At 42.4% G+C, this 14353-nt stretch overlaps 1 protein-coding gene across 1 annotated transcript in view; it reads left to right on the plus strand.

The window, feature by feature from the left end:
* Positions 1–14353, plus strand: part of MYO3B (myosin IIIB) — a gene marked incomplete at both ends in the record, with an annotated part of 398588 nt that overhangs the window by 201251 nt on the left and 182984 nt on the right. Inside the window, 4 exons of the mRNA XM_082630334.1 lie at positions 154–301; positions 1678–1831; positions 3041–3129; positions 4868–4997. Coding sequence (XP_082486460.1) covers positions 154–301; positions 1678–1831; positions 3041–3129; positions 4868–4997 — 521 coding nt within the window. The remainder of the gene's footprint in view (positions 1–153; positions 302–1677; positions 1832–3040; positions 3130–4867; positions 4998–14353) is intronic.

A 14353-nucleotide genomic window follows, 5' to 3' on the forward strand; every position in this document is an offset into this window, starting at 1 on the left:
TTTAACACACAGACAGTTTCTCTCCCGAAGGTGGCAGGATGCCGATTTCCCTGAGTGGCTACATGTGTTGACAAAATGCAGGCACGTATATTCTCACTGTCCTGAGATGGCTGTTTCCTCCCCTAAAAGATTTTATTCTTCTCTCTCATGCAGTACTTCAGACGATGGTATGAACGTGGGGATCTTGGATATTTTTGGATTCGAGAACTTTCAGAGAAATTCATTTGAGCAGCTCTGCATAAACATCGCCAATGAGCAAATCCAATACTATTTCAATCAGCACGTTTTTGCTCTTGAGCAGGTAACAGTGAACTCTGAAGGCACTAGAGCTGGTGGGAAAGGTACCTCAGGCTGCTCAGAGTTTGAAGCAGAAACCCTGTTAGGTTAACAAGCCAAAGACTCCAAAGAAAAACCACTGGTCACTCAGCTCAGTGCTTTGTGACCACCTAGAGGGGTGGGAGGGAGGCGCAAGAGGGAGATGATACGGGGATATACCTGTGCATATAGCTGATTCACTTTGCTATACAGCAGAAACTAACACAACATTGTAAAGCAATTATACTCCAATAAAGGTGTTAAAAAAAAAACCCCACTGGTGAGGCAGTCCTGTCAAAATAACTCGAGTCTAAATTTAGTCTGGGAAAAAAAAGGTATCGATTTCTGTGGAAAGGTACATTTCCTCCCTTGAGTGAAGCTGGTGACAGGCCAATTATTTAAATGTTGTTTCCAAACTGATTCATGTGCATTGCTCAGAATGCTACATTCTCTTCTGCTTTATTTAACTAAAAATATCTATGATTGTGTCCAAAATGACTCAGGATGATCTTGAACTCAGGACACAGGTTCTTGTTGTTCTTAACTCCCAAACTGGCCATCCCCATCCCCTCTCTTGCACACCAGACCCCACAAGAAGTGGTTGGGTATCTTCAGGGAGGAATAAGAGATGTTCGTGGTTTTCTCAAAATGGAAATCTTTCCCCTGTTTAATGGTAAATAAAACAGGATGTGAAGCTAGTGGACCCAAAGGCTAGGGGCCCTTCTCCTCCACCACAGCCTGTACCCCAACCCCAAGACTCTCCTGTATGAAGAGGGATTATGTAGTTGCACAAACTAAACGTTCTGACCAAGCTCCTTGTTTTAATACAGGAGCAAGGACACACAAACTACTATGATTAGATAAACACAAAGACATGGACTAAAAATACCAGTATTTGTTTTATCACTGGAACTGGATAAATCCGTATCGCACTCTTCTCCCCACTCAGTTGTACAAAACTAGACCTTATTTCAGTCCAGTTTCCTTCCATTTATCTTCCTGGGATATCTGGAGTTTTTCTAGTTTTTTAGTCTGAGATGATTCCTTTGCAGAATCCTTTGCAGAAGATAGAAATTGGCTTTCTTCCTGGTTTAAACCTTACTTGTCACTAAAATAAAAAATTTTCAGCTTCCCTTCCTTTCTACATCAGTTTCTCAATTCTGAGTCCCCAGGTCAGTGTTTGGGAGACAGAGAGCCATCCCTTCTCTTGCCACCTTCACCTGCCTACTGCAGAAGAGCCCTGTCCTACTCACATAATAAAATACACCCTGTTCAGTGTTGCCAGACACAGAAAGTGCAGGAAAACTGGTGGTACCTAGGCCAGTTTTGGGCTGGAGAGCTTCACAATCCGTTTCCTTCCAGATGGAGTATCAGAATGAGGGCATTGACGTGACACCCGTGGAGTATGAGGACAACCGCCCCCTCTTGGATATGTTCCTCCAGAAACCTCTGGGACTGCTTGCACTTCTAGATGAGGAAAGTAGGTTTCCCCAAGCAACGGACCAGACCCTGGTTGGTAGGTACCTTTTGTAAAAGGCATATACGTGCAGAAGAGAACTTGGCTACTGGGCTCACGTCATCAAATGAATGTGGTTTAAGGAATCTTTCCTGTGTATTTTGGCTACCCAGTGATTGTGAAAATATAGACCCTGCTTTTAATGAATTGGGATGTTCAGAACGTATCCTGGTAGAATTTGACGGCAAACCTGTCACCATCTCTCAGACCTTGCTCACTTTCCTATTTCTGAAAATGGAAATACCTTTACCCTATGTCAATATCATTTTTGCCCACCTTCTGCTCCCTTATTTCCCATAACCAGTACTTGATTCCCCTCCTTTTTCATGTCCTTCTCTCGTATCTCCACCTGGACGCCCAGCCATCTCTAGTCCAAGTTTGTACAGAAGCCCCTGCTGGTCTCCTGGGTTCCAGGTTCATAGTCTCCCCCTCTACCCTGGACATCCCAGCTGATTTAGTCTTCCCAAAGCTACCTTTTCATTAGGTTACCATTACCTATGAAGTGACAGTAAAACACCTCCTTCTGGCATTCAAGGCCCTCTGTGCTTTACCCCTATACCTATTGACCTGCTCCTCCTTTGTGAATCTTCAGTGTTGCACATGGTCCTGTCTCTCACTTACATTGTGAGATCCTTGGGCAACAAAGCCCCAACCCTTGCATCCCTTTACTGGTTAGCACAGTTCCTCACAGAGTAGGTCGTCAGTCACAACAAAAGCAAAACTATTTGTAGAGGGAGGAACACGAAGTGTCAAGCCTTTTTCCCAGATGGAAAATTGATCTGTGGGAGAGATTCACTTCTAGGAGTTGAGACTGTCACCCTCAAGTGACTTTCTTTTATCTATAAAATTGTCAAAAGTTGCCAAGAGGAGTATAAACCAGGGTTATTCGCCTTCCATGGAATATCTTCATAGTTCTAAAGCTAATTAGCTGGTCTCCTGGTGGCATCAGTGTTCATTCTAGGAGTTCTCAGAGCAGAGCATGATATCATAGGGAACAGCCTGACACTAAAGACAACATGAAACAAGTACATGAGAACTCAGTTGTAAATGTCCATCACATGGGGGAATCTTTCTCCATCACTGAACATACAAGAATATCAGGCTACTCTGAAATTCCTTATTCTGGGTCATCATGGTTCGAGGAGCACACTTTTGTCTCAAGGACCAAATAGGTCACGTTGTAACTTTTAAACATGAAAATCCACACAGATAAATTTGAAGATAATCTCCGATGCAAATACGTCTGGAGGCCCAAAGGAATGGAGCTGTGCTTTGGCATTCAGCACTTTGCTGGAAAGGTGAGACACGTCAGTTATTAAACCTGAACTTGACAAGGGGTAAGTGTCAGCCGTACCCTGTTTGTGGCCCTCATGAAATTGCTTGCAGGTTCCTTTCTCCTTTTAATTCTTCTTGAATACGTAATCATAATTCCCAAACGTTCTCAGTGGTGGTGCTCACAGAAAGTAGCCTCTGGCAAAGAAGCACTTTCTCGCTGGGGTGGCCCACAGAGCTGCCATCTGCTTCTCACCTGAGGTTTGGCCTGGAAGTGACAGCTCTCCAGAGAGAAAACATATTATAGCTTTTGCAGCGTTTAGTGGTGAATGTTCACATTCAAAAGTCATTTGGAGATGTGTAGGTAATGGAGGAGGGTTAATATCACAGTGGGGCTCAATTTTTAGCACTTCGTAGCCCAAGTGTGTGTCTACAGGGCACCAAAAATGTCTAGATGAAAAGGAAAAAAAAAAAAAACTCACTTCATCATCCAGATGTTAAGCTTTTACAACATTAACTGAAATTTCCATTTTTCACCCATTATGCCTGAGTCTCAATTTCAAGTTCCTGAAGCGAATTAGTGAGTGAGTGAGTGAGGAAATTCTTTCCCCCGGTAGCCAACAATTCATTGCGTACGTTACTCTCAAAGGAGCGGCGTGAATTATGGCTAATTGGTTCTCGCAGGGTCTGCTAAGGCCCTGGGTCCAGAAAATGGATAGGAGCTCAATAAAGGGTATTTCTGATTATTTTGTTGATTTGAGACTTATTGAAATTATTTTTCACATTCACATCATGGCATGGAAATTAATTTTGCCTGACTGGAGGTTGGTTAAAAGGCAGTCTAATACAAGTGAAGAGGTGGTTTTTCCCTCCACATAATACATCATGGTATCTATTTTGGATCTTTGCTAGAAATTGCAATCCAGTTTTCGCTCTTAAAAACTTAGTTTACCTTAGCATTGAAGCCTGACTGCATATGACATCTACCCTGATCCCTGCGTCCCCATTCTTCTCTGCTCTTCTGCCTTCCATTCCTGTCCCTTTTCTCACACCTCTCTTCCCATCTCTCTGTCCTTTTTCACCTATTTCCTACCCACCTCTTTTCTTCCCTCTTTCTCCCTCTTGTCCTTTCTTGACTTTAAAGGAAAAATAGGATCCTTTTCCTTCTGGGCTCTGTGTCTTTTCCTGAATTCATTTGTCACTCAACACTTATTTCATTGGAACATCCCTTAAAATTGCACTGACCTGGATCCCCTCTGTCCTGAGAACCGAGAGCTGCTCAGAATCCCTGAGCCATCACTCAGGTGCCACGAGAACCTTGGGAAGAGTGAGGGTGCAGTGGTTGTGAGCGTGGAGCCAAACTGCCCAGGTTGGGATACCTGCCCACCGCTGTGACACGTGTGGCACATTATTCAGCCTCTCTCTAAGCCTCTGTTTGCCCACAGTAAAATAGAGACAATAACAGTGTTAACCTCATAGGATGGATGCTTCCCATATTGTGAGTGCCCGATACAATTATTCTGATGTGATATATCTTTGACAGGACTCTTCTTCAAAGAATAATTGAACAAGAGGTTAAGATAAACTGGCCTCTCAAAAATTACAATTTCCCCCCCTTATATGGTGGTCTGGGTTTTAAAGCACGGCTGTGTCAAGATGAATTCTATACAGAGGTTGATTAATTACTGACCTCGGACAGTGTTCCTGTGTCGCCAGTGATGGGGTTGGTATTGGCTCACTTGTGCTTTACTATTCATGTTGCAGGTATTATATGATGCTTCTGGGGTTCTTGAGAAAAACAGAGACACTCTCCCTGCCGATGTGGTTGTCGTACTGAGGACATCGGAAAACCAGCTTCTTCAGCAACTCTTCTCAATCCCTTTGACCAAAACAGGTACTTGGAACCTCCCTGACAGCCCTGGGTCTGATGCTTTTACAAGCTCTGCTGGGGTTTTCCATTTCGTGTCTAAATCCTGCCAGGGCTGCACTACTAACATGTTGAACTTTGAGCAGGTGTAAAGGTCTATTCAGCTAAGTTCAAGAAAAGGAAAGTGATTGTTTCTTTTGCATCTAATTGCACAGCATCAGCCTATATATACTTGTGTACACACACACATACACACACACACCACACACACACTTTCTATAACATTACCTCTTAGACTTCTCATTTTCCCTGCCTGCTTCCTTCATTCTTCCACTTATAACAACGTATTTTGGGAATTCCCTGGCAGTCCCGTGGTTAGGACTCCACACTTCCACTGCAGAGGGCACAGGTTCGATCCCAGGTCAGGGAACTAAGATCCTGCAAGACACACAGTGCGTCCAATAAAAAATAAATAAGTAAAGCAGATGTTATTATCAGTTTATGCAAAACACTCTAGGATGGTCTCAGTTTACCTAGAATTATTGGGAAGATTATTTCTATTTATGTATTATTTCAAGTAATGGGACTGGGGCCAATCAAAGTCATCCAATCATGGGGTCCTCAGAGGTCAGCTGGTCCAACTTCCCACCTAGTCATCGACCCCAGCCCACTGCTCTCCTAACCAACTTGGAACAGGTTTGTCACTGGCCTATATACACAGCCTTTGTCTACTTACAGTCAGCCTCTGTGTAGTTGCTCGGTCAGTCCTCATGCAGGAGCAGGAAGCTAGAGCCAACAAATGGAGCATCCTGGTCTTTGCTGTTTCACCAAGTAGATTCTAATTGGGTCAAGCTCCTTTGATTTATCTGGGATTCTTCTGCCTTTGGCTGGGCAGCAGACTCAATCTTCCCATAGCTCTCCTCTCAAGGGCTTTATGTTTTTGAGGCTATGCCTGGAAACAGCTGCAGATATGCTTTTAAGAAAGGAGGCAGAGAAACCTCTTTATCATTGTTCATAATTTCTTTTTCTTTCCACATCCCTCGTGAAATTATTGGCAGTGTGTCTGGCATGGGGCCTCTGCAAGCTAAAAGAGTGTGGTTGCCAGGCCTGAATTTTACCAGCATGCAGAGGAATAAAAAGCTTGCTTAAGAAAAAAGTCATAATCTACAACGTTTTTTTCATCTTTACTTTGAAACCATGTTCTTAACTTTTTTCAAACATGCTCCTTTAAATGGAAATAGTAGAGTGCCCATCAGAAGGCTCCCCTCCAGCTTCTTCTCCAGACCTCCATTGGGCACAGCCAGGATTTGATTCATTATCAACTTCTGGGAGAGTGGGCAGCTGTGGGCACAGCTGTGGCTCCCTCACCAGACACTCAGGTGTATCAACTCACTAGGTAACTTGTGCAGAAGCAAAGACACGGCCACTTTTGATAGATGTCCTCTTTGAAATAAAATATATCCAAGGGACTTGTTAGCTAGCATTTATACCCTCCCATAAATATGAGTAATGACTTGTCGAATCTGTTCACAACTTCAGAATTTCTAATTTTTCAACCTTTGGCAAAATAAAAACAAGTTCACAGTCTAGGCCACTGGGTGGCGCTGTGCAAGAAGTCAGGCTCTGCAGCCAGCCTGCTGTTGCCCTTGATCACCTAAAAGCCAGGGAGGAAGAACAAAGAGGTAGCCTCCTCTTCTTATTTTTGCTTTTCTCTGAAAGAACTTTCCTCCTGTCTTATAACTCTTTCTGCGTCTTGCTTTAAAACTGCACCCCACATGACCTGGAGGAAACAAAAGTGAAAACTAAGACTAGAACAAACATGTTTTCTGGACAAGCTTCCTTGTATTCCTGAGTTGTATATTATGCATAATAATTTCTTTTGAGATCCTTAACTTTCTCTTCTCCACTATACTTTTGAGTATAATTAAGAAGCCACGAATACACGTCAAAACTAATAAGCATGATTCTGTTTTCTTTTTCTGAAATTATTCATGGAAAAATGCCTTCAATCAACAAACATTTATAGAAGAGCTGCTAATAATAAGGCACTGTATAGGCAGTAAAGGGGCATATAGAGGTAAAGATAATGTGGCTTTGCCCTAAAAGCAACTGGAACTTTCTTTTTTTAAAAAAAATACTTAATTTTATTTTATTTATTTTTTTATACAGCAGGTTCTTATTAGTCATCAGTTTTATACACATCACTGTATACATGTCAATCCCAATCGCCCAATTCATCCCACCACCACCACCACCCTCCGCGGCTTTCCCCCCTTGGTGTCCGTACGTTTGTTCTCTACATCTGTGTCTCAACTTCTGCCCTGCAAACCGGTTCATCTGTACCATTTTTCTAGGTTCCACATACATGCGTTAATATACGATATTTGTTTTTCTCTTTCTGACTTACTTCACTCTGTATGACAGTTTCTAGATCCATCCACCTCTCAACAAATGACCCAATTTAGTTCGTTTTTATGGCTGAGTAATATTCCATTCTATATATGTACCACATCTTCTTTATCCACTCTTCTCTCGATGGGCATTTAGGTTGCTTCCATGACCTGGCTATTGTAAATAGTGCTGCAATGACCATTGGGGTGCATGTGTCTTTTTGAATTATGGTTTTCTCTGGGTATATGCCCAGTAGTGGGATTGCTGGGTCATATGGTAATTCTATTTTTAGTTTTTAAGGAACCTCCATACTGTTCTCCAGAGTGGCTGTATCAATTTACATTCCCACCCAACAGGGCAAGAGGGATCCCTTTTCTCCACACCCTCTCCAGCATTTGTTGTTTGTAGATTTTCTGATGATGCCCATTCTAACTGATGTGAGGTGATACCTTGTTGTAGTTTTGATTTGCATTTCTCTAATAATTAGTGATGTTGAGCAGCTTTTCCTGTGCTTCTTGGCCATCTGTATGTCTTCTTTGGAGAAATGTCTATTTAGGTCTTCTGCCCATTTTTGGATTGGGTTGTTTGTTTTTTTAATATTGAGCTGCATGAGCTGTTTATATATTTTGGAGATTAATCCTTTGTCCACTGATTTGTTTGCAAATATTTCCTCCCATTTTGAGGGTTGTCTTTTCGTCTTGTTTATGGTTTCCTTTGCTGTGCAAAAGGTTTAAGTTTCATTAGGTCCCATTTGTTTATTTTTGTTTTTATTTCCATTCCTCTAGGAGGTGGATCAAAAAAGATCTTGCTGTGATTTATGTCAAAGAGTGTCCTTCCTATGTTTTCCTCTAAGAGTTTTATAGTGTCTGGCCTTACATTTAGGTCTCGAATCCATTTTGAGTTTATTTTTGTGTATGGTGTTAGGGAGTGTTCTAATTTAACTCTTTTACATGTAGCTGTCCAGTTTTCCCAGCACCACTTATTGAAGAGACTGTCTTTTCTCTATTGTATATCCTTGCCTCCTTTGTCATAGATTAGTTGACCATAGGTCTGTGGGTTTATCTCTGGGCTTTCTATCTTTTTCCATTGATGTATGTTTCTGTTTTTGTGCCAGTACCGTATTGTCTTGATGACTGTAGCTTTGTAGTATAGTCTGAAGTCAGGGAGTCTGATTCCTCCAGCTCTGTTCTTTTCCCTCAAGACTGCTTTGGCTATTCGGGGTCTTTTGTGTCTCCATACAAATTTTAGGAGTTTTTGTTCTAGTTCTGTAAAAAATGCCATTGGTAATTTGATAGGGATTGCATTGCATCTGTAGAATGCTTTGGGTGGTATAGTCATTTTCACAATGTTCATTCTTCCAATCCAAGAACATGGTATATCTCTCCATCTGTTTGTATCATCTTTAATTTCTTTCATCAGTGTCTTATAGTTTTCTGCATACAGGTCTTTTGTCTCCCTAGGTAGGTTTATTCCTAGGTATTTTATTCATTTTGTTGCAATGGTAAATAGGAGTGTTTCCTTAATTTCTCTTTCAGATTTTTCATCATTAGAGTATAGGAATGCAAGAGATTTCTGTGAATTAATTTTGTATGCTGCGACTTTACCAAATTCATTGATTAGCTCTAGTAGTTTTCTGGTGGCATTTTTAGGATTCTCTATGTATAGTATCATGTCATCTGCAAGCAGTGACAGTTTTACGTCTTCTTTTCCTATTTGTATTCCTTTTATTTCTTTTTCTTCTCTGATTGCCATGGCTAGGACTTCCAAAACTGTGTTGAATAATAGTGGAGAAAGTGGACATCCTTGTCTTGATCCTGATCTTAGAGGAAATGGTTTCAGTTTTTCACCATTGAGAATGATGTTTGCTGTGGGTTTGTCGTATATGGCCTTTATTATGTTGAGTTAGGTTCCCTCTATGCCCACTTTCTGGAGAGTTTTTATCATAAATGGGTGTTGAATTTTTTCAAAAGCTTTTTCTGCATCTATTGAGATGATCATGTGGTTTTTATTCTTCAATTTGTTAATATGGTGTATCACATTGATTGATTTGCGTATACTGAAGAATCCTTGCATCCCTGGGGTAAATCCCACCTGATCATGGTGTATGATCCTTTTAATGTGTTGTTGGATTCGGTTTGCTAGTATTTTGTTGAGGATTTTTGCATCTATATTCATCAGTGATGATGAATGACTATAATCCCTTCAAATATTTTCTCTGGTACTTTCTCTCTCTCTTCTCCTTCTGGGACCCCTATAATGTGAATGTTGTTGCATTTAATGTTGTCCCAGAGGTCTCTTAGGCTGTCTTCATTTCTTTTCATTCTTTTTTCTTTATTCTGTTCCGCAGCAGTGAATTCCACCAGTCTGTCTTCCAGGTCACTTATCCGTTCTTCTGCCTCAGTTATTCTGCTATTGATTCCTTCTACTGTAGTTTTCATTTCAATTATTGTATTGTTCATCTCTGTTTGTTTGTTCTTTAATTCTTCTAGGTCTTTGTTAAACATTTCTCACATCTTCTTGATCTTTGCCTCCATTCTTTTTCCAAGGTCCTGGATCATCTTCACTATCATTATTCTGAATTCTTTTTCTGGAAGGTTGCCTATCTCCACTTCATTTAGTTGTTTTTCTGGGGTTTTATCTTGTTCCATCATCTGGTACATAGCCCTCTGCCTTTTCATCTTGTCTGTCTTTCTGTGAATGTGGTTTTTGTTCCACAGGCTGCAGGATTGTAGTTCTGCTTGCTTCTGCTGTCTGCCCTCTGGTGGATGAGGCTATCTAAGAGGCTTGTCCAACTGGAACTTTCTTTTACCATCACTTTGCATCTAGAATTGGGCACTAATTTATCTCCTTATGATGATATTTGCCTTCAGACTTCAGTTGTAAAGAGACTGTGTGTCTTGTTGAAGGTCAGAATATTAATTAAGCTTCTAAAGGTTAAAAGCTCCACATTCTATATTTTTGGTTTTATTATATTATAGCCTTTTTATTGTTATTATTAATTAATTTATTTATTTTTGGCTGCATTGGGTCTTCATTGCTGCACAGGGTTTCTCTAGTTGCGGTGAGCAGGGGCTACTCTTCGTTGCTGTGCACGGGCTTCTCATTGCGGTGGCTTCTCTTTGTTGCGGAGCACGGGCTCTAGGCATGCAGGCTTCAGTAGTTGTGGCTCGCGGGCTTTAGAGCGCAGGCTCAGTAGTTGTGGTGCACAGGATTAGTTGGTCCGCAGCATGTGAGATCTTCCTGGACCAGGGCTCAAACCGGTGAACCTTGCATTGGCAGGCCGATTCTTAACCGCTGCGCCACCAGGGAAGTCCCTGTATTACAGCCTTTGAAAGTGGGAAAACCTGGACAGAAATAGGTTCTATTATTTTTGCTAAAAATGCAAATACTTGTTTCCAGCACATACCCTTTCAGAAGGGCGATGTAGCTGTGCATCTCAGCATTGTGGCTGGAAGCAAGGTCCCACGCATCCTAGCATTTTGGAAAAGAATATGCTAATATTTTCAGCGCATGAGAAACTATTTTCTTGGTTATTTAAATTTTTATTTATCCTGCTTCAAACCCTTAAATACTTAAACAAGGCACTAGTTCAGTGAGCATACATATTATGGACAATTACTTTACAAATTTCTTTTAGGGGATGAACTACAGAGAGGATGGAGAAAGGTCAAAGTTGGGAAAACTTGGAGGCTATTAACCCCAAACTTTAAAAAGAGGTCCAGGGTTGGGCTCCTCGATTTCAAGAGGAGAGACCCCTAAGGGATGTTGGCAGTGCTTTGGCTGCTCGTCTTGGTGGTGGCTGCATGGATTTTGCTCTGTAATATTCATTTTGCTGTACATTTATATTTTGTACACTTTTATACACATGCAATCTATTTCACAATAATACTTCTTTTCCCCGAAGGATAGAGAAGAATCTTAAAATGCAAAGAAAAACTTTAAATTTCTTTATCTAAGGTATCCTGTCCAGTTAAGTTCAAGTGTCCTGGTAGCCAGACTCCTGCGCTCCTTTGCTTTCAAACACAGGCGTCAGAGAGCCTCCAGCTGACATTCCTTGAAAAAAGTCAGCCTCCTTTCCTGGACTGCTGGGCGGGTGACAATCCCTTCGTTGGTGGATATCGAATAGAAGTATTGGCCCTTGGTTTAATCTCTTATCAAGGTTAAGAGGATTAACCTCTGAGTATGTTTGTGTAAAACTGTAATATAAAATCAGAGAGAGTAATCCAGTTGGCATTTTCAGGTTTCCTGTTCCCACCTTCCTGTTCACGTTCTACATCCCCAAACACTGAAAAGGGTAAAGAACGTGGAGCATGAGCTCTTGGGTCCAAGGTGGTCAGCTTCTCCCAGGGTGCTGCAGCTCCCTTCCCAGCAGCCGTTTCTGCGGGCGCCCAGCTGCGCCTGGTGGTGGAAACATCCCTGCCTGAAGGGTGTGTTCTCATTCTGAGATGCCCAGTGACCATCAGGTGAACGGAGGCAGCTCTAGTCAGGACGGATCCTCTCTGTTCCCCTCTCTGCTTTTGCGACCACTCTTTGACCACTTCAGACATGTCAAAATTTTCTTTGTAATCCTTCCTATTAACAGGAGATTCTCTGAAGACTTTATGTGTGAAAATTTGATGTGGCAGCAAACACTGCTTTCCAACCCTTCAGCTGGGACTTTTCAAACTGAATGATGGAGGTAGAAAAACATTAAAAGGAAAGATGTTATGACAAGGTTTCATGGCCTGTTTTCCTGTTGGGGGAATGTTCCACTTGCTACAAGTAAACTAGAGAAGAGTTCAAAAGGCTCAGGGGAGGAAAGAGAAGAGGAGGTTTCAAAAGGAGCTTGAAAAATCCATTTCTGTCTTTGAATCGTGAATTCTGACTTCCAAATAGGAGTGTGGGGTTTTAAAGGAGTTAGGAACTTGGGAGAAACTAGAGAAAACAGGAGTACCACGGAGGGGATATTCTCTGAGCCTCAAAGTCTGGTTTGGCTTCAGAATCTGGAACTGAATTTTGTCTCTGTTGCCCTCTTCTGTCTGAGGACTCTCAGGTTTCTCCCTTGGAATTTGATTTGCAGTAAAAATCAACAGTAAATTTTCTGTCTTGACTTCCGCTGGTTTCCCTTTTTATTTGAATGGGGAGTGGAGGCAAGACGAGTCCCCACCCTGTGGCTGCAAAGCTCAGTAACACCTTCACTGCTGAAATCCTTGCCGTGGATGGTCTGGTCCTGATTCTGTAACTCCCCAAATTAACGGCATTAAGCTCTTAAGAGGATGCCTTTTTGTAACCATCTCTAAGAGTTTTCATTTTCCACTGACGGCTGCTCCTGCATCCTGGCAGTTCAGCACATGAGTCTGGCAAGATGAGCTGACTCTAAGTGACAAAGTTCCAGGTCACAGACATGGACAGTGCTCCGCTCTTCCTGAAAGGGAGAGGCGCGAATGAGCCAACTCTGTCAGGGAGCCTGGCGAGTCAGTTCCTCCTTGTACAGAGGCCTGCCTCTTTGTTCTAATTTGGGAGTGCATCTCAGTCAACAACCAATATGTATTTATAATCTTTCTAGATCTGGTGCCTTCTAGAAGGAATAAAAGAAAATCCCAGCCAGAATAGTCAGTGACAGATAAAGAGAGCAAAATCCTAAAATGTTTAAGGGATGCACAACAGGCATGTAAATCAATAAATGGGGGCAGTATAAGCCCTGTTTCTATACAAGTAAAAATATCAGTAGAAGGAGAAGTCATGGAAATATCATGGTTCAATGTGGAGAAAGTTCTTTTAACTAAGAAAGGTTTCTTGGAAGAGATTTTTTTTTTTTTTTAATAGGAGACTAGAGAAAAATTGAATGTAAAGCCTGGTGTGATGAGGCATTCTACGCCAGGGTCTACAGCCCTGGAAAGGAGAGGGAGGTGGAAGTGGGATGAGTAAGTGAACAGGACGGGGAGGAAAGGACTCAGGGCAGAGGGAGGGAAGCAGGATGGATAAATGATGATGGGCTCCTGATGCTGATCTGAAATGCTAGGGGTGGTCAGGGTGGGCTCCTGAAGGGAACAGCTTCAGGGTGAGAAAGAAAAACTTGAACAGGGTGTTAAAGACTAACTAGAGAGAACCAGGTCCTATCTCCAAATATGGTCACCTTCTCAGGTACTGGGCATTAGGACTTCAACATATGAATTCGGTCATGGAGGTGGGGGGATACAGTTCAGCCCCTAACAGATCCCCACTTGCTGAGGGAGCTGTTCCATGTGAGCCCCCTTACCAGGGGGGCATATGGGGCCACCGCCTTTCCCCATAAAGCCCAGGGACTGCTGTGTTCAGCCGGAGAGGGTTTGCAGCCTCACCCAGTCTGGAAAGAGAGCTCGGCCCTCGCCTTTTTCCTCCCTCCCCCTCCCACACCAGAGCAGCTAGCCCAGAGCAGAGGGGTGAGAGAGAAGACTGCTTCAGGCCATGATGGTGTCAATCAGCCTGGAGGGAAAGGAACAGTGGGAAAAAGAGCTTTGACTTGAGACGATATTAAAGGTTAAAAATAAATAAGAATCTTAAAAACCAAAAGTAATCTTTAATAACAGCAAATATCTGAAAATCTGTGAAATGGGCTTAAACATAGTTAATGGAGCTGCCATCCTCACAGAAAGGTGAGGGGTCAGCAGGGATGGGGAAGTTACAGGAAAAAGTGGAACTGTTTCTTGTTTATCTCCAGTGAACTGAGAGGCCTCATTATGCTGATTTCATGCTCGAGGCACAGCAGAGAACCACAAAGCTCTCTGTAGGTGAGACCCTGGGAGGCTGGCAGATTCCATCACTAGCTGAGGATTCCTCCCAGCACCAGCCCAGAGTGGGTGAGAGTCAGATTCTTGTCTCAGGAACAGAGCAAATGACACCAAGGGTTACTCAGAAATAGTGGAAATAGCAAATGTTAATCACATGGGCTCCTCATCTCCAACAGCCTACCATCAGAGCTGTGCAATTCAGTACTTCGGGCTACCCAGCTGTGCAGTTGTGCCTCATGCAAC

The sequence above is a fragment of the Mesoplodon mirus genome (genome assembly GCF_964341445.2).
Source record: "Mesoplodon mirus genome assembly, chromosome: 8".
Lineage (NCBI taxonomy): Eukaryota > Metazoa > Chordata > Mammalia > Artiodactyla > Ziphiidae > Mesoplodon > Mesoplodon mirus.